The following is a 21,042-nucleotide window of genomic DNA, read 5'->3' as shown; positions in this document are numbered from 1 at the left end:
GGTGACTGGATCATAGTCTATTAATATCATCAAGGTAGTAAGATAAATGAAGAGAGGGAATTGCTTGGTCTCAGATGGTAGGAGAAAGAGCAATCGCTGAAGGCTAAGGAAGGAAAAGTTTGAACTAGATAATAAGGGCGGGGGAAAGAATGCTTTAAGCAGAGCAAGTGAGCAATGTTTTGAGGAGCCTAAGGAAGAGTTTGAGGTACCATCACTCCAGAGGTGTGCGATTTAAATTAGAGATGTGGCTGATGGGTTTTGGTACAAAAACATCACCTAAAATTCTAGAGTCAGGCTAAGTGGCACAGGCTGGTTTCCCTTAGTCTATTTTTTACGGTTGTGATATGATGCAAGGAATGACTGTGGCCTTGACTAGCTTTTTAAATGTAGTCTGTACTGTTGTGTGTGTGTCGTCCGTCCATCCCTGTCCCCCTGTCCCCCCCCCCCCCCCCCCCCCCCCACAGTTTCCTTTAAAATTGCTTAATGGGATTTCTCTGATCTGTAGGACATCATGTTCATGGATCAACATGCTTCATCAAAGCTTAAAAAAAAAAAATCACACTGTTTTACATCATAGTTCCTGTTATAGAGCAACAAGATTGTTGTTTTTTAATAAGGTCCTATATGTAGACCTGCTTACCTTGAATGCTTTGTCTTGTGTCCTCTTAAAAGAAAGCTTTCAAGTATTCATATTGAAACTCAGTACAGCAGTATGTCAAAATGTATTTAAAATAAAATGTGGCTTGTTCTGAGGCAGTCTCACAGTTTATACCAACCGCAATACCATTTCTGGCAATTCAGAAAGGACAATTTCAAGCAGTCACTAGTGAGAGTCAATGAAATGGAACAACCTCTTAAAAGTTTTGTCTTCCTCATCTTATTCTCCTGCTTATAGCACGTCTTCCTCTCTCAGACCTGGTTTATCTCTGCAAGATTTGCTCTATGCATCTTTCTCTTGGGATCTGGAATATATCTCTCTCTCCTGTGATTCAATTTCCTTCTTAGAGTTTTCAAAAAGTCCTTGGGTAATTAGATGATTCTGGGACATTGCATTGTGCCAGTTTTAAAGATATGTCGCTGTTAGAGTCAGAAGGGACTGTTCTGATCATCTGACCTCCTGCATGAGATGGTTACAGAATTTCACATAGTTGTTTTTACATCTAACTTCTGTCTGAACTTCAATAAATGGCACTTGTTGTCTGAGGCGACAATTTGCTAAAATATAGTTGCTACTATATCTTGCAGTACTCAGTCAGGGGAGGCGTCAGAAAAGTCTAGGTTTTAACATTAACACCTTTTTGTTTAAACATCTTTTGCAAGCAGCTTCAGTGTGTACTGCTTTGAGATGGAGCAGGAGGAAGACAGGGATCATCTGCATCCCAAATGGCTCCATTCCCCATGGTACACGATAAGATGGATTGGCTTGATTATTCCATGTACTTCTCCTGCTGAATTGTTTCTCTGTTACAAAAGCAGTTGTTCAGAAAGCAGTCCAGTGCTAGCTAATGGTTTGGAATACCCAGTCAGAATAGGAATCAGGCTTTTTTTTTTTTTTTTTTAATTGGATATTAAAATGTGTGGAATGGAATGGCCACTTGGTGGCAAAGCTAAACAGGAAGTAAAATGTGACTCTGCTTTTCAGAAATACTTTCATTTGTCTGGCATTTGTGGGAAACTGTCAGGTTTATAAAGGCGCACTGATTTCTACCTGCAAGGCCACGTTTCTGTGTGTAATTGTGTTCATAAGTTCCTACAATCATAATGCTACTTGTGGTGCTAGTAGAAATTGTTTGATTCCTTGAACACAAGATCAATCAGCTTTGCTTTCACCATGAGGTAAGTTGGGGCAATGTGAATGCCCCTTCCAGAGCCTCTAAGAGATTTAGAGGCAATACTACATGAAAAAGCTTCAATGATAAGGTAAAGGGCTTAGGTAGAGTTCTGTAGTTCTCTCTCTCCCTAATATAGGTTTTGGTATTGTCCTAATGACAAAGGCACATGCTCTGTATTTTAATGAGGCAAGATGGAATATGTTAGAAAAATGACAACAATAAAACCCCAAGGTAACTGTGCTAGCTAACTTCTCTTTCTAGCTGTTGTTATCCAAAAAAATGGTCATTCAAATTATTACTTGTAATGCTTTAAGGAGGTGTGGTTTGTAGGGAGACATAACACCATTTATCACATCAACCTGATGTGCTGGAGGGGGGAAGAAACCAGCAAGGTTTCATCTGTATGAGCCTTTTCTTCAGGTGATGCCTGCATATGACTGGAAGTGTTTCAGCATGCAGAGCACTAGGTCTGCTGCCTAGAAGCTGATAACGTCTCCTTCTGGCACAGCATCATAACAAAATAAAATTCTGCTATGCTTTTTCCTCAACTAGAGTTCTGACTACATCAGCCCCTTTCACTTCATACCCCAGGAGACAAGACACATGTTGGCTGCGGGCTCATGAGAGAAGTGAGCAATTGAAAGAGGTAAGAGGCATCTCTCTTGCAACTGCACTTCAAGTGAGGTGAAGAGGTGATTCCTGATAAAACTCAGCAAGGTCTCGGGCTCCCTGTGTGTTTGGAAATGTATGGACAAATTATTTTCTTTCTAATATGAGAATCTCTCTGCTGTTTCACGCTGTCAAACATTCAAACTGCATTTATTACCGAGCTTCTCTTGGTTCTAAATAAGAGACTGAATTCATTCCCCCTGCTCCTTGTTCCAGCAGATCTACTTTAAGCTAATGCTAAGTCAATAGGAGCAACATTTACTTACTGCCCTTCCTATCCCATGCTCTCACTGCATATTCTGAATGGATACACGTGCATGCTATTGAAGCAAATGAGCTTTTGTTCTATTTAAAAAACAGGCTCTTTAAATCGGTTGTACAATGACAGACATTTGCAGAACATGTGGTATAAAGTAGTAATTCCTGCTACTGGAAAGCTTAGCGATTAAATCCAAAATAGTCATCCAGGATTTCTTCCATGATGCTCTAATGTATCCCAGCTCTCTTTTTGCATGCACATGCACATCTTACTTGTGGACATGGCATTAATAGAATTCTGTTTTCCCAAAACTTTGGAGTCTTACAAGTGTCATTAATAAATAACCCAAGGGTTTATAATTCTGATTCCCTTAAAAATTTCAGTTGCTTCCTTGAATGTCTTTACAGTGATATTTCATTCAAAGTTTCTTGCTTGGAGTGTCTTGGCCATATAATAAAAAAGCAAGGTCAAACCAAGCTCTTGTGTGACCCATCAATTTTAATGTATTTTTGCTTGAGCCAAATGGCTTTTCATGCTCAAGTTGGCGAGTACTCATGTCAGATGTCATCCTTTTCCCTTGGACCTCAGTGAGGCAAGAACCAAGACCTTGCTGGAAACTATTACCTCTGTACAGCTTTTCTTTCTTAAATTCCTGATTTATTGTGTGACATAGTTTGCAGAGCTCAGTAGCAATAATGCACAAGAGCTGTATTATTAGCTGAGATGCAACGCAGCAACTCTTTAGATATACTGCATTTGATTAAATATGGTTATATGTATATGTTTAGATGTTTGCTAGATCTGACTGAGTTTGTTGGCAGATACTTAAGTGATGCCAAATTCAGAGATTTTTGGTTTGGGTTTTTTTTGGAGTGTTTTTTTTTGTTTGGTTTTGTGTTTTTGTTTTTTAAACCCAGCAAATTTCTGTAATCTCAACTACAATGCAGTCTACAGCCAACCTGCACTGGTACAACTGAGGATACACTAAATTGGAGGAAAGAGGATGAAATGAACAGCTGGTACAAAGGAGTGCAGGAACTACATTGCTTTTTTCATCAGTACAGTTAATTTAATATGGAATAGTCATAAAGAATGACCAGATTAGTTTAGATTTAGTACAGTTGTACCAACCTTTCTGCCAAGGCAAAGCCCTGTCTTATGCCCTGCATATGGTTGGACCTATTAGTCTACACAAAAATTGCATGGTTTGTATATAATGGAAGGGCTGTGGCCTACTGCATTTGCAAAGATGAGGCCAGTGGTGCAGTGCCGTTACCTCCCCATGCAGCTGTGAGGGGTGTCAGGGACTGGGAGGGGACCGATGGTGCTGTGGTACCCAGGGCTGTCCCTGCTCCTGGCTGCCTCCTTTGTCCACCGTTGTTCAGCTCCAGAGGTGGAGCAAAGATGTTCGGCTGAATTATCTGATCCTGGGACCTTGCAGTAAGCTGTGCCCAGGTTCCTCCTTGGGGGGAACTTCTTTTTCCTCCTCCTCCTCCATCTCCTGTCCTCGGCTGGCCCTGTACCTAACATTGCCCGAGGGGTGAAGGTGTGGGGCCTCTTCCCACGGAGTTGTAGGCGCCCCGGTGAGCGGATGGCGCCCCGGTGAGGGGATGGACGCAGCCCCTCGCTCTGAGGAGGTGCCCGGGGAGGACTGAGGCCCCCCGTTCAGACCGGCCGGGGAAGGCGGGCCCTCTGCGCCCTCAGGCTTCGCCGCCTGACAAAATGGTCTCCCAGCCGCGCTGCCGCGGCGGGGCCCCGCCCTGCCCCGGCTGGAGGAGTGGGGGGCGGCCGGGGCGGCCCCGCGGAGCTCTCCATGGTGGCCGCCGGCTCTCGCCCGCTGGGGGCCGGGCTGGGCCGCCCGCCGCGCCGCCCCTCTCCCCCTCCCCCTCCCGCCGCGCGGCCCCGTTGCCGCCCTCCAGGCTCGGCCTGACGCCTGCCCGTCCCGGGGGCGGGGGCGCGCCGCGGCGGGGCGCTCCCGGCTCCTCGCCCGCCTCCCCCGGCCGGGGGGGAGAGCCTGGAGGCGCCGGGCCGCAGCCTCCGCCCCTGCCCGCGCCCCGCGGCGGAGGCGCCGCCCCGGGGAGAGCGGAGTTTCGCCACGCTCCCTAACGGCCGCGCTGGCGGCGCGGCGGAGCCAGGAGTTTCGCCACGCTCCCGTAGTCCCCTCGTGGGGTGGCGGCGCGGTGCATGCCGGGCCCGAGGCGGACTGTCCCTTCGCTGCGCGAGGAGCTGGGAGCCGCGCCTGCCGCCATGTTCCGCTGGGCCGCCGCCGCCCGGGGCCTCTAGCCGCCCCCGCCCTGCCTCGCCGCCGGCCGCCGCGCGCCCCTCTCCCCGCCAGCCCGCCGGCGGAGGAGGCGGACGAAGGCGCCGCCGCGCCCAGCAGCCGCCGCCGGAGCCCGGCAGCGCCCAGCGATGTCCGCCAAGGAAGGGAGCAAGGTGCTGCTGCTGCCGCCCCACGCCACCAGCGAGCGCGCCGTCAAGGGTGAGCGTTCCTCTCACCCGCGGCCTGGCGCCGCCCGGGCCCGGGCCCGGGCCCGGGCCCCGGCCCGGCGCGGGTGCGGTGAACATGGCTGCCCGGCGCGGCGGGGGGCGGGGTCCGCGACCCCCGGTGGGGCGGAGGCCGCGCGAGTGTCCGGGGGCGCCCGGGCTCGGAGGGGCGACCGCCCGCGCGTGGGGAGAGGTGCCCTCGCGTGTGCTCGCCGCGCGGGCGTCTGACTCGTGCCGGGCTGCCCACAGGTGGGTCTGGGAGCGGCGTGTCCGCGGGACGGCTGCCCGGCCCCGTGCGGAGGCGTGGGGTGCCCGCACGGGCGTGGAAATAGCCGGGGTCGGTTCTGCTTGTGGGCGAGGAGGCCGAGCTGGGCGCGGGCGCTGCCCGGGAAGGCAGCGGGGCTGGCCCTGCCTGCGGTGAGCCCCGGGGCAGGCCGTCTCCTGGAGCTGCCCGTGGGGCTGAGGGGCTGAGTGCCGCGGGTGAAAGCAGTGCCCGCGGCCCTGGCGCATCCCGCCCAGATGCGCTGCTCGGGCGCCGTTGGCACGAGTGTGCGTGTGCTGTGCTGGCCGGGGGCCACCGGCTTCCCCGCCTGGGGTCTGGCCCCTTCACGCCTCGTTCTCTGCGGGGGTTTTCCTCTGTCTGCGCAGAGGAGATCCTTGTAATTGCAGAAGCTGACAGCGCCGAGGAAGAGGGAGTGGGAAGGTGCTGCCGTCCTTTCTATTGGCTGCTGGTCTCAGGTTCCCAGTTCTGATGGAAAAAATTCACCTTGATCTATTTCTTTGTGGCCTTTCTTGGTAGCACAGTCTCATGGGAAGCCTTTAAAAGTCAAACGTTATACTTCTTAGAAGAAAAAGTAAAACGTTTTAAAGTAGATACATCTGTGTAAAACTAAGATGGTCTAGCAACCAAAATACTGTAAAATATTAAGATCCTTGCTCTAGAGCACATCAAGTGTGTCATTTTAGTATTTGTGGGGAGAATAATCCTTCGCAACTAAAGTGTCCTAAAATACATTCGTTAGATCTAAATTGCCAATTAAGAGGATGGCATAGGTAACACTTCAAAGAATTTCAAATTACAGATCATTTTATTTTGATCTTAAGGGTTTTGATACTGAACTGTATTTGACGATGGCAGCATGGACATTTGTGATAGCAGACCTGGGCTATTGGAATTCATGGTTGTACATAAAGCAGTCTGCTTTTAAGATGACGTTCCTAGGAACACAGGGTCTGACTGAGCTCAAAGGGGTGCAGGTCTGTTCGTTTAACTTTTTATATAACAGGGGGTCTTGAGAAATGAAAAGGTTGTCTTTGTCTTCATCAGGTCTTAATTAAAGCCTTGGAATCCCATAGAATGTTTTGGAAATAGGCATGTTTTCCAGTAAGCTGGAAAGCTTTGCTCACAGCAAGTTGTTACTCATTTTGGATTGCTTAACCTGTTGATTTGTCTGAACAAATTGCAAGACTAAAAGTAGAAAATGTTAAAACTAGTCTATTGGAAACTTGTACTCGTTAGTGCTACTTTAATGTATGGTGTTTAGACTTGCTGAATTTTTGTACCTTTACCGCAATTTGTTGTAACAAATTAAGTTGTTCAAACAATGCAAGAGAACTAATGGTAAGCGATTAGATACTTTAGAGTGCATTGGAAAACCTGCTGATTTCCAATCACTTAGTAATTCAGCTTGTTAAATGTGACCTATGCATCTGGCTGTTTAAAATCATAGTTAAGACTTGCTTCATTCTAACAGGATTACAGCCTGGGGTTACAGTATTCCTTTGAACCTGGGTGTGTAGGATACAGAACTATTGTAAAGATAATCAGGCTTTGATAGCTTCATCTGACATAATTACAACCAGTTAAATGTTCATATAGCAGCATTTTTCTGTTCCTTCTGTTGACCTGTCCTGCCCATACCTATAATGCTGAATCACTGGCTTCTGGAGAAAGCCTGGACAGCTGTGCCAAGCTGTCTGTGTTCTTGATATGAAGGACAGGGTGATTTGGTGTCCCGCCCCATTAGGTGCAGTGCAGTTGGAAATATATTTTTTTAGACAGCAACCTCAGGGGTGCAAGATTGCAGGTTATGTCAGTGCTGAGTGGGAGTATCTATGCAATATAAATACGTTTGTTGAAACCATGTTAAAATGTGCCAACTATGTCACATCCCTGTTCACAGATGTGTTGCCGCTTGCATACCAAGAAGAGTTCACCATACTCTTACCTATTGTATGATGAATAGATTACAGATATAGCGATACTCTCTTAAGGTGGGCCCTCTGCTTTTGTCAAGACAACACTGCATACCAGGGGACCTAAAAGTGTTAATTTTTTATACTGGAAATGTGTGGACCAGGTGTGCTGGTGAAACTGTTAAGATAACAGTTCAAATGGTTGCATAATGCCTTATATTTTTAACTCCTGTAATGCTTATGAATCATTGTAGAAATTGCCTCTTTTTTGTAAGTATCAACTTATTAATAATTATTAGTGAATTTATTTCCTGGAATAAGGTTTAGGGATTCTTTTTAAGGCAATAATTTTTCATGTTTATTTTGGTTAATATGATCCGCTATAGGAGAAAAAAAACATTACACAAACTTTTACACTGTAAAAGTATCCTGAAAATGTTACTTTTTTTGTGTGCCAGCTCTGTTCCCAAGAAAAAATATCCTTGGGGCACCCAGGCTTTCTGTCTCTCCTTGCTGAGACGTTTCATTTATAATGTCTTAGGTCCTTGAGAACAGCCACAGAGAAAAATGTAGTAATATTATCTGGTGTATCTGTGTATTGGTCCATATGTCAGCTTTCATGGTCTCTATGTACTAGGTCTTCTGGGGAGGAAATGTGAATTCAGGACTTAATGCTTGCTGGTATTTGCATTGTTTCATCTCTAGCTTTTATTTTAGCTTTATTTTCTTCCTCTGTATTACTGGAAGAGGGGAAAAACAACAGAAACCATTAAATTTCAGAGCCCGTGAGAAATTAAATCCTTTACCACTAATAATATACGTTGGCAGAAATAGGCAAGAGGTGCTTACCCAAGAAAAAATGGTTAAATTATTGTATCATCAGTAACTAATCTTTTCTAATAAGGTAGGATAATAATTAGGATGTGTCCCCCTTTATATTTTGACCTGTATATTTAGCAATTAGTGGGAAATGCGTATACCTAGAAAAATATCTGAAAGGTTATCAAGTGTAATGTTCATATTAGACATATATATAATAAACATAATAATGGCTTTAAATATGCAGTCTATACAGTCTAGCTGTGTTGGTCTGGCATACCTTCCCAAGTATGAATTGTATCATCAAAGATCATTGGTTGCTTTTAACATGTATAAAAAGCTCAAATTTTCTCTTTTCATGGCTTAGTTAAATTGTCTAAGTAATTTGTACTTACAGAGTTTCCTATAAATTAATGGTTAGCTGTGGAATTGAAATGTCTAAAATGAGTTTTTGGCATTTGGTTCCCGAAAGGTGTCTTGTGGTGAGGCTTTTGTTACTGCTTTTTTTAATAGAGATGAGAAAATGTACCTGTCGTCTTGATTCGCTGTTTTCTAAGGCACCCTCTTCATCTTTGGAGAATGATACTTAGTGTTTTACTGTCTTGTGGAAGATAGTATTTTCCTCTATTATGTTCTGTCGAAATCACAAGGGGGGGAAAAAAATCTTTTTTCCTTAAACTGCCATTATATTTAACTGCTGTATCTGGTTTTGGGGTTGGGTTTGCCTTTTTTTTTTCTTTTTCTTTTTTTTTTTTTTTTTGGATGATTGACTGACTTCAGTCAGCATACTTGACCTTTCAGTGCATGTGACTTTCATACTTTAAATTTGGTTGTATTGCATCTTTTCTGCTGAAACAACTGTTTCACTACCTTGTAGTAAAGTGGGTTTCACTGATAGGGAGAAAGAAGTGCTTCTAAGCTCAGACAGTTGAATAGAGTGGTCCTGGGCATGGCAGGGATGAGCCTTCATTGACTTTCCTTTGGTGAGAAGCACCAGGGCTTCTCTGACCCACTTGTGAGTAGCTACACCGCAAAGTTGTACTTGGAAGTACTCTGTCCTCCCCAGCATTGCACTTTGCCCACTACAGGTGTTACTAGGCTTTGGGAAGCAATCCACAGGACCTTGTCGTGCTGAGCTAGTGGATATTTTTTGCTAAATTTGGAGATGATGTCTTTTCTTGTGGAAATGGGAGGCTTCGGTATTCCTTTGTTTTGGATAAAAGTCATGATACAGTCTGTCTGATTGGCAAACAGTCATTTTGGATATTAAATGGTGGCTCATTGAAACAACTCTTCAGAGAATCCCAAAGAGAAGTAACTCATAGCCCTGAGCAGGGTCCTAAATTAATGTACGAATAGCTACTTTTTAGCAATGATTTCTATGTAGGAGAAAAAGAAATCATTGCAGTATTTAACTTTAAAATTCAGAGTCTGAATTAAAAAAAAAAAAACCAGGTAAAAGGATAAATGCTTACAGGCAGTATGAAAGCTGTTTTAAAAATATTACAAGGCACTTAGAATGCCTTTATGGTGATGATCAGAAATGATTCTAAAATGATCCAGAAAAACAGCAGAGTAAAGAGAGTATTAAAAGGTCATACTTTAAAAAAAAAAATTAAAATCTCAGTTTTGTTTTGGGAGAGACAATGGAATGGAACTGAATTCTGATAAGTTAATGTTTGGCCTTATACTTTTGTTTGTTTGTTTGTTTGTTTGAGAGAGAGGATGGTTAGAGTGAATGAATCTTAAAAATAACAACAAAACCCAAAAAAACCCACCCAAAAATGGAAGCCTGCCTTAATTTCAGTAGGGCCAATTGGCAGGTGAGGCTTGGGAAGGTAAGGCTAGAGCAGAAAAATCTGGTAACTACTTACATGTGTGTTTATTGCATAAGGAACTAAGGACTCTTTCACATGAGTCAATTCTTATGGCTGAATGGGACCAAATAATTGTCTCATTGAAATGTAAGTTGTTTCAGAACATATCAACATAACAAATGTTCAAAAAAAAATACCCCAGGACCAGAAGATATTTGTCTAGTGGATCCAAAGGAATTCTTTGGGGTTTTTGGGTGCAAAATTGCGGATTTATTTTCCATAGCCTGTGGCATAACTCATCTTCTGTGTCTGAGAAATGGAGCACAGCAGCATTTTTTTAAAAAACTCTAGATTGAACTGGAGAGCTTTAGATCAGTAAGTTTAATTTAAGCAGACTCATAGCACTTGTAAGAAAGAGTGGACTAACTATGTCCCTGGGGAAATAAAGTATTAAAGAGGAGTTGGTATAGTTTTCATAGATGGAAATAAAGAGGAATTGTTAGAATTTTTTTGAGGAGCCAGTGAGTTGGTTGATGCAGGCAAAACTGTTTACCAGGTTCCTTCATCAGAGCCTTTAAAGTAAGCAAAAGAAGAAATGTCCTTTTCTGGATCAAAATTAGTTAGAAAAGAAAGGATGTTAATAGGTAATAAACTTTCATAGTTGAGGGAGGTTGACAGATGTCATCTGTGCTCTTTAAATGTATTCATAAGTTATTAGAAAACAGAGTGAATGGCAAATAATAACACTTATTTAGGACAGCAAACTTCCAGAGATGTTTCAAAAAGCTCTTGTTAGACTGAGTGCCTGGGCAAAGAAGTTGCAGGAGATGCTGTTCTGATAAAGGCAGAGTAGACTCTACAAGGGAAAGAACAATTCTTGCTTAAACGTAGAGGGCGGTGAACTCGGGAAAGAAACATTAGGGTCTCTATTGATAATATTCTGAAAATGTTAATGCAGTCAAACAGGCTGGTAGGAATTTAGGGATTATTAGAAGATCAGTTTAGAAAAAAGAGAATGCACCATCATACCATTATATGCATCTTGTGTTATATGTGCATCTTGAACAGCAGCATGTAATTTTGGTTCCCCTTCCTGATTTTCTTCTTTATCTAAAGATACATTCAGAGGCACAGAGTGGCTTTCATGCAAGGTGGAGCCACAAAGATGAGAAATCTGTGACTTGGAAAAGGGGTAGCTGAGTAGGGGATGGAGTTAGATATTGCTTACATCATGAATGGTATTAATGGAAAAGTTGAATAGGAAACAACTGTAATTCTTGTCTCCCTGTGAAAAGGAGAAAAGCAGTACTAAACAAAATTTTCCAGAAGTGAATATAAAAGAAAGGTGAAATACTTTTTCATATAATGTGTAATTAAAATTGTGGAATTCATAGCAATAAGGTGCAGTGGAGGCAAAAACTGTAAAAGCATCTACTCAGGGTCTGGACAAAATAGTGAAAAATAGTTCTATCAGTGATCATAAATATGATGGTCTAAAAGCATCAACCAAGTTAATTGAAAAATTACACAGACAGTATAAAAGATGAATGCACCATAGCATAGTAGGTATATCAATAGTTCATTTGAGATTTAAAATTCTGTGAAACTTTTAAGACTGCAAGTACATGGTAAGTAAGGATAAAATAAATAGCGCCTGCAGTGCTTTTGTAGGGTTTCAAAGTTTATGGGGTCATTTTTCCTTGCTTCTAGAAAGCTTGTTAATATAGCAGGTGGCATGTATTCAAAGAAACTTGAGTAAAGGGATGGGTTTTGTGGTATTTAGGAAAAATACCATAATTCACAAGAAACTGCTGAATCTGTGCTTTCTTGTTTGGGATGAATAGGGTAACTCGTATCTTTTGACAACTATTGATTCTAGCTTTCTGATTCAAGTAGACGCTGCTGTGTATTTGTGCTTAACTAATATTTTCAAGGTTGCTGGTCCGTAGACCATCTGTGATGTCTTTATGCTATTTCTTTTCAAATCTGTTCTGCCAAATGCAAAAGGATAGTTGGATATATTCTGTCCTCAGAGCAGTCATGGGTGCTACATCTCTTTTCTTCTGTATAGATGTTGGCAGAGGCATGAAAACTTCAGGGACAGACTGAAAGATGTGCTAGGTGTTAGGCTTTGTGATTCTTCTGGGTGACAATACATAGACCACAATGCATTTATAAAACCAAAAGTCCACAAAACCTGACCAAATGACAAAAACCGCAGACAACTATGCTATCCTGGTAATAAACCTGCTGACAAAATGAAGGATGCTGCCCTACCTTTTCACAGAACACCATGGTTGTATTGATACATGATATCACTTAGTGGAGACAAACATTGTATACTGTTTCATGTATACCTACCACCAAAGCAATAAATTCTTTACAAACACAATGTCTGTGTTTAGTAACCTTAGTAATGTGAGCTGAGACTTTATCTGTGAAATCAAAACCACTCTTAAAACAGAAAATAAAATCTGGGATGTTGAGCATGCTTTTACAGCCAAAGCTGAGTTCATGGAACATGTCATGGGCTCCTGGTTATAGAGCAAAAATAGCTAATTTTCTTTCACTGTTAGAGAAAAAAAGAATTATATAAGTTTTAAGGTCTTAAGAGGAGAAAATACTTTGCCTGTGGAAGTAGAGTACCTTGTACGGTTGATCCCTGATACTTTTTCCTACCATTAGTCTAGAGGCTTTGATCTCATCTTGTTTCATGAGCCTGTTCCAACAAAGTGTCACTGATACAAGCCAGATTTAACCAAGGTTATTAAAATGGGTGTATATATCAGCGTGGTTTAAATTTACAGTATCTACATGTAAGATTTCATTAGCAGCTACTGTTGTACTCAGTTACTAGGCAGTGTGAGATCTGCTTTGGGTCTGGAAGTACCATGTTTGTGTTAGTTGCCATACTGCACCTCTCAGTAGGGATTATTATATTGGCTAAAGTGCCATGCTAATGTAGTTTTTCTACATTTGAACCTCTTTACAATGTACTGTGAATTTAACCACTCAGATTGGTGCTAACTTTTGGATCTCTGTGGCATGCTTTATTGTAAGGTATAAATGTACCCAGAGGCTTGTAGAAGGTCAGTCTACAGAGGTTAGAACTAGGTTAGAGGTTTTGCTTTTGGTATCTCTGTTTTAAGTAGTACTGCAGTATAAAGGAAAGGTGATTTTTTTTTTCCACTTTGTAAGTGCATATAAAATAGTAATAAAAACCATCAAAACCTTTTTGTTAACAAACCCCAAAAGCTACTCACTGTTTTTTTTCCCCAGAATTAGTGTTTAAAATTTTGAATCAATATAGTTACAATTATATCCATACATATTTTAAAAGTGAAATTGATTAATTTTGACTAGTAAGCAACAGTTTGTTTTAGAAAATCCTCTATGTTGTTGTAAATCGTGATGTGTTATCTTTGTTACTAAGATCTATACTTTTACTACTAGGATATAGTCTGTTATTTTGTACTGCAGTGTGTATTGCTTTAGAGATTAATCTCTAAATGCTTTTCTATTGCTTGGCTTTCCTGGGAATGGAAGAAGGGAATCCTTTAATGACCAACACCATGTTATTTCCTTAGGGTAATTCCTCTTAATTACCATTCCGCTACAGTCCCCAGAGCGCAGGTTGTGCACAAAGACTTTGAAACATGGATTATATTTCTGTCTTGGAACACATTATGCTGCAATTCTTTTTCCTTAGGCTATAACATTCTATTACTACTTCATCAAAGGTTTAATTAAACCCATTAGTTTGCAGAAATTGTCTACATGCTTCAAAAATTATCATCCCTAACCTATTAAAAATGTTATTTGTAATATTTTTCAAAGGTATGAGCTGTAATATAGCGTTAACTATTGTTGAGACAAAAAATAAAGTATAAAATGGAAAGAAACAGTTTTTATAGTAAGTGTTACTGGTTTATTCAACTGGGTGATGCAGATAAAATCTTTAGCCATGTTTTATTCTGTCTTCTCTGAAGATTATTCTAAAAAAAATCCTTCTTGAGCAATAGGAAAATACTTGTATTGTGTGAAAAGGATTTTGTTAAACTCCGAGGAACTAGTTTTAAGACTTCATTTTTTCATGAGGCAAATACAACTTTACAGATGCTTAACTACTTCTGATACTAACACTCGTAATTTTGGGGCATTATGGATAACCCCTGGATATACAGAGTTTTAAATTTGAATCTTCATTATTAATTCAAATAATTTGAGACACTTCTTTCCAGACACTGGACAGAAACATCTGTTTTTATAGCCTCCCAGAAAATGTAACTTGCTAGATGAACTCAAAGCTGTAGTCTGTTAAAAGAGACAGAATTAATTTTTGTGCAAATCCAGTCTGAAATATATTACATGAACATAAGAACTTTATTAAGAGAAGAAAATTTCCTTTGCTATGTGTTTAGAACACCTGAAGTATTTCTGAACAGTCATAAGGAAGAGGTCAATGCCATCTTTCTGAATTCTGCAGCCATTGGCAGTCATAGTAAGTCAGTAATGATTTGCACATAAGAGAATGAAGAACAGCTGGTCACCTCAACAGACCATTCTCTACCATACCCTGCATCTACCCAGAAAACCTCCAAAAAGAGAAAAGCGCCATCTTTCACTTAAGTAGATCGTTATCTAGGAATAATGCTAGAACTAATGAAGCACAATTCCTACAAAACTGTCTTGAAGGTGATTGACTTTGGTTCTGGGAAGGTATGATCTTGAATGCTTTTGCAACAATTAGCAGGAGAAATCTACTTCGTGAATTGTCTGGTCTCTCATAAGAGGATGAGCTCAAATTTGCATTGCTGAAGGCAGTTGTGGGCCCACAAATAATGTGTTGCAAAAAGTGGGGGAAGAAATGGCCTAAAATTAATTTATGTACAGATTAATATAAACTTCCAAATAATGCAAAAATAACATTAAGAGATTATGAAGGTTGGAAAGTCAAGTTTAAAAAAAAACAGTGAATGATAGAATTGATGCTTGCATGGTCATAATTAAGTGCTTCTAAAAATTAGTTAAATTTATCTTGTTGGAATGGTGGATTTCTCTTTTCAGAGACAGATTTATGTTTTTAAACAATTGTGCATGGAACAGAAGCGGTTGTCTTTTGATTTCTTAAATACATTAAGTTTATTAATATTTGGACTACATGGAATTTTAACACTTCCAAATGAAATTTGAATCATTACTAGAGGAGACTGGAAGGAAAGGCATGCCATTGCTTTTCTGTTAATAAAATACTTTATGTCCAAAAATAAAGTGCCAAATTTATTCTACACTGTGTAACATCAGGCACATTTCTCAGCTTCTTCCTAGTTAGAAACTTTTATAAGAGGAAGAATAGACAATTTGCTAGTTTATTTTCTAGTATAATTTGATTTCAGAGAATATATGTATGTGATTTATGCATCAGTTGTTTCATTGATACATTTTTATTATTGTATAAAACAGAAGGGTAGCAATGTGTTGCTAGTAATCTAGAAGTCAATTTAAATGAAGTCAGTGAATGTTTAGTATTTAGACATTGATTTTTGGAATGTAAAGTTTAACTTTGGAGAGTAAGAAAATAAAGTATGAATAATATATCTATAAGTGTATTCATACTACTGGTTGTTCTTATCTTTGAATACACGTGTTGCTCCAATTTTTAAGCATATTTGAAATAATTTTAAATTGAGAGAAATTGAATTATTTTGCTCCTTTTTTCTTTTGCTTCATTCTTTCAATAGTGGTATGGCTTTTTTTTTTTTCCAGATTAGTTTTATTTCCTGTAATCCTGCATGAGTGTGATGATATTCTGATGCACCACTTAGTGGCAGTTCTGATGTATCCTTCTCTCCCATGTGCCACATCCATATTTCATTTGTGCAGCAATTGAACTGCTGTTGTTTGAATTCACGTAAGCTGCCACCCGTCAGATGTGCTGTCTGGGCAGTTGCTGGGCCTGGTTTGGTCCCCAGCTTCAGACCTCTCATCTGCTCCGCTTCTTTGAGATACGGATCACATATGGCTGCTTTTGACCCATAAGCCAGGATCCAAGGACTTCTGATACCTCCAGTAATTTCTGAAGTTGTGTCTAGTATATGGACAGCCCCTACTCTTAGTTTAATCTTTTTAGAGACAGCGCAACAGGCGAATAAGAAAAACAAGCTCAAAGGAGGAGTTTCAGCCCACAGTGGCATTGTTGTAGGCTCCCAAGATTACAGTTTTTTCTGATAGTATGAACTTGTTCTGCTGCTTAGTCAGTGGTTTGACAGAACTTCAAACTGGCAGAGTCCATCCTGCCCCTTTCTGCCATTCAGAGCCTGAGAGTGCGCGAGTGCTGCTCTCCCTTCACCTTCTCCATTAATGCTGTTGTACACCTCTGTTAGAGCCCCCCTTAGTTTTCATGGTTTTAGGCTGAAGAATCCTAGTCTACTTAGTTACTCCTGTAGCAGAAATAATTCTAACTTTTTTTATTTCCATTATTGTTCTTGAATCCTTTTTTAATTATTCTTTTTTTCCTTTATAAGGTAGGCAAACCAGGGTTGCATACTAGATTTATCAGTGACATAATTGCATCTTCTTTTGTTTTCTGTTCCTTTGCTAATAATTCTTAACATTCAGTTTTATGGGTTTCTTTGACTTGTCAGCATCGAGTATTCTCTTAGAACTATAGGAAAGACCTTGCTTCTGAAGAGTAATAGTAATTTTATAATCTGCAATTTTTATATGTAAAGTTAGGATTTGTTTCCCTCATTAATTTGCATTTATTAATATTTAATGTGTCATATTTTGCTGAGTCAATCAGTAGCATGGATGACTTCTGTAGCTCTTCATAGCCTGCCTTTTCTTTATTGTCTGGAATACTTACTGTCACCTGAAGGCTGCATCACTCCATGAGATACCTTCTTTTCAGTGTAATTTAAGAATTTGTTAAATAGCACAGATTCTAGTGGGGCTCTTCTGGTGACTTTCTTCCTTTGCTGGCTTCCAGGTGCTGGCTATTACATCCTTTTATTTATAGTCCTTCAAACAGTATTATATCCTTTTCTTGCTAGCTTTGGGTTTGTTTTGGTTTTTTGTTTGTTTGTTTTTCGAGGCTTTGATGATGGGCTTATTTTAAAATGCCTTTTGCAAGTCTGAGTGGATATTAAATGGATCTCCTGCATCCCCAATACTTGTTGAGTCCTTCAGAGAATGGTGGTATATTGGAGAGGGATCATGTCCCTTTGCAAAGGCAGTTTTGACTCTTTCAAATGTTGTATATATTATTGGGCCTTCTAACTCTGTTTTATAGTTTCTACAAACTTGCACATTATAGGTGTTAATTTTTTAAATACATTTTTTAAATACATTCACAGATAGCACCCAGTTTTTAATGATGTCATCAAGTTGATTGAAAGACAAATTTGCTACTTTGGATAGCAGCTCTTCCATGATAGATCCAATCCTAGGTGGATCATATTTTTAAAATAGCATTGTTGCAACTACTGTTTCTTCTTTTTAAATTTTAGCTGTCCCTTTTCCACCAACACATCGCTTGACATCTGAAGAAGTGTTTGACACAGATGGAAGACCAAGGGTTGACATTTTGAAGAACCACTTGATAAAAGAAGGCCGAGTGGATGAAGAAATTGCACTTAGAATCATCAATGAGGGTGCTGCAATATTACGGAGGGAAAAAACAATGATAGAAGTTGAAGCTCCAATTACAGGTAATATTTCTAGATAATTTCAGTCGTAATTAAGTTTGAAAAAAGCCAGATTTTTTCAGTAGTAGAGTTTGTCTTAAAAACTGCTAGAATAAAGTTTTTGTATAATCTTACTGAATTATCTCTCACAACTGCATTTGCTTAACAGTACTCAAATGGTCTGAAAAAATATGCTGCACATTATTTTGCAAAATGAAGGCATTAAACCTAATGGAAAAAAATAGTATGATTGGTATTAAAATGAAAAAATAAAAAGTAGTTAAATGCTGATGCCTGCAGTGTTGTAAGTGGGAATAAAGACATCTATCTGGAATAGAAAAATGAACTCAGAATTATCCTGAAATCTAAATATGTGAAGAGAAGCTAATTGCTGTGGTTTGAAGCAAATACTGTGAACTGGAATTCTGAGTGAAAAATACACCTTTATAGTTTCTCTGTAGGTGAGACTGACGATTGCATGTAAAACCGTGTTCTTGTGAGGGTAGCAGTACTGGAAAGTGTTGAAAGATTGTTTTAGCATCTTTAACGCACTAGGACCAGAACCACTGTGATACAAAACTGACTCTTAGGGTTTTTTGGAATATTTTCATGGTTTGACTAGTTCTATTTCTGTTTGACCTGGTGAAAGGTAGAGTTGGTGTCCTTTAGTACTTTTAGTTATAAACAATCCAGACTCATAGAAAATAGTTTACCTTGCATATCTGTTATTTATGATAATGAAAGTAAATTTGATTTTTGTGTTCAAATCAGATTTTCTTTCATTTGAATGTGTTTTCTTCTAAAAGGACCTATATAAAATTAGTGTCTGAAGAGCTTTTTAGGGCATCAGCTTGCTTTAATTTGTTAGTATCGGGTAGATGAAAACATTTAAACAGTATATCATTATTACTGGCATTTTTTTAAAAAATGAATTACTGAAATGGTGGAAACCACTAAGTGACCATCTGAACTCAGAGTCCTTTGAAGCTTCAGATAAAGCTCAAAACTTACAGTGTTGTCCATATGTTTAGAATTTTTGTATTTCCATTTGTTCAGGTAGTTACCCAGAGCTACTGGTATATTGGCAGCTGAAAAAGAAGGAAAGTTCTTGCTGTGTTTCAATAGAAATCTTAAGAAATGTGACATAAAAGAGGACACATTCTATTTAGTCTAATATTTTGTAGGTCATGATGACAAATGGTCTGCTCCAGGGGAATAACAAGCTTTAAAGTGTGGTGTGCCATATCCAATATTACTTTCCAAAATTAGAACAACTTCTTTTCCAAAAAAATTTACTGATAAACTCTGAGAAGTCAGAAGATGCTATTTGTCAGTTTATCAGTGACATTTTGCATCAACGGAAGGCGTGGTCTCTCAAATTCCTATTCATTGTTATCAGCAATACCTCATGGAGAAGCGAGAAGGCAGCTCCTGACTTCCGTTGAGCTGGGAACTCCTGTGGGAATGAGGAGTTAGGAGCAGTTGTCCCTTCCATACTTTTTTTTTTTTTTTTTTTTTAATTGCGAGATGACCTGGCTTTGCTGTATGCTCTTCAAAGTCTTCCCATCTGCTATCTTTGGCACTTCTGCCTTAGGTTGCTGACCACTGGTTTTGTCCTGTATTATATTCTAAAAACACAAGAAAAATCCACTGTTGAAATAGTGAACATGGTTATTTGAAAGGAGAAAAGTAACTGAGCAAAGAGAAGATATGATGAAAAGGTATGTTAGTCTGACTCAGAAACAAAAGCATACTCCCTGCTTTTTTCAATCCCACATGGACACAGCAAATTGTTGCAAAGCAACAGGCATTTTCAAATACGCATACCAAGGAGAATTTGCAAAGATACCTAAGTGGTTGGGGAGGACAGTAAAGAGCTGCTGACAACTTTGAAGACCTCAATGCTCCGTGCATTAACTGTGTTTGAAAAATATTCCACAATCTGCTAGACTCAAATACAGCTATCATCAACATTGTCACAGGTAGTGAAGACAGCATCTTAATGAAAAGCAAAGGGGGAAGCTTCAAAAATTTCTGTTATTCCTGCTTTATACCTGCCTTTCCTCTTAATTAGAAGTACTTTGTGGCTGTTTACTTAACTATAACTTAGTAATTTTTCTGTTAGATTTTTTTAAATTAATTTGAACAAAATTTTTGCTTGCAGTGTGTGGTGATATTCATGGCCAGTTCTTTGATCTAATGAAGCTGTTTGAAGTGGGAGGATCACCTGCTAACACAAGATACCTCTTCCTCGGTGACTATGTAGACAGAGGTTATTTTAGTATAGAGGTAACTGAATATATTAATCTGTTTTGTCCTAAATTTTTCTATAAGCACACTTTCACAGAGGTTTTCAAATGAAATTTGAGGTCTGCTTTAACATGTGAATGTGGTCTTCCTGCTCTGCTTTCTCCTATGACAAAGGCCTGTTTACAGGAGGATATTGACGAGCCGTTTGGACTGTCCTGTTGAAATCACCAGACTTACTCATTTTTCCTCCTCTTTCTTTAGTTAGTTTTTTAAAAGTTGAATTCTATAGCATTATTATACATAATCCTGCTTCTCTGGTAATGTGCAGGAAGGTGTGTTTGTATGTTTTTGGAGAACAGGTGAATCATGACTGCAAGGTCTTTTTATTTATTATAGCTGTTTATCTGTATGAAGTAGATTAATTTTACTTATGTAATCAAATGTTTTTTAATAATTATTAACATTTTTCTTTACTAAAATTCTGAGGGCGATTACAGATATTCCCTAAGGATGACCTGTGTTTCTGCCATTAATTTTTCAGGTATTTTGAATTCAAATAATTTTTAAATATTCAGCATGTTTATTAAGTATGCTACATTCCAGAAATATTCATATCAATTAGTTTCAGAGCTATGATTTTTAAGTTAACTATTCTTCTGCAGCCAGCTTGGGATCTTTTCATAGATACCAAATCTAACAGAGTGGCATACCGTTTGAGATAGTATTTTACAAGTCATGGTGTATGATACTTCATTTCTGTATTAAAATTATGCTGTTCTAATAACATGTGTGGGTATATACTGTGAAGTGCATGCACAATGCCTTTTGGGGTTGTTAGGGATGGTGGACAAACAGGAGATGCAGCAAGAGCAATTGCCTCAAAGTCGTTTATAAGGAAAAATTTCAACAGACATTCCCTATTTATTAATTTGATCTTCTTGGCCTGTTCTTGATGATAACAAATGATGTAATTGTCCTTGAAAAGGACGTTTACACAGCAACAATATATGTTAATATATCAAAACATGGTA

At 39.8% G+C, this 21,042-nt stretch overlaps 1 protein-coding gene across 6 annotated transcripts in view; it reads left to right on the top strand.

Annotated features, from left to right (window-relative positions):
* Nucleotides 1-2,106: 2,106 nt before the first annotated feature.
* PPP3CB (protein phosphatase 3 catalytic subunit beta) overlaps nt 2,107-21,042 on the top strand; it is a 57,985-nt gene continuing 39,049 nt past the window's right edge. For 2 of the 6 annotated variants that reach the window (XM_075505084.1, XM_075505083.1), the window contains exons 1-3: nt 4,719-5,239; nt 17,585-17,785; nt 19,926-20,050. In XM_075505084.1, coding sequence (XP_075361199.1) covers nt 5,170-5,239; nt 17,585-17,785; nt 19,926-20,050 — 396 coding nt within the window. In that variant the 5' untranslated portion in view covers nt 4,719-5,169. Of the gene's footprint in view, nt 2,479-4,718; nt 5,240-17,584; nt 17,786-19,925; nt 20,051-21,042 lie in introns of those variants that run through there. The other 4 variants (XM_075505086.1, XM_075505085.1, XM_075505088.1 and 1 more) reach the window with 3 other exon arrangements.

Source organism: Mycteria americana, chromosome 6 (genome assembly GCF_035582795.1).
Source record: "Mycteria americana isolate JAX WOST 10 ecotype Jacksonville Zoo and Gardens chromosome 6, USCA_MyAme_1.0, whole genome shotgun sequence".
Taxonomy (NCBI): Eukaryota; Metazoa; Chordata; class Aves; order Ciconiiformes; family Ciconiidae; genus Mycteria; species Mycteria americana.
This window is presented reverse-complemented; position numbering and strand designations above follow the sequence as displayed.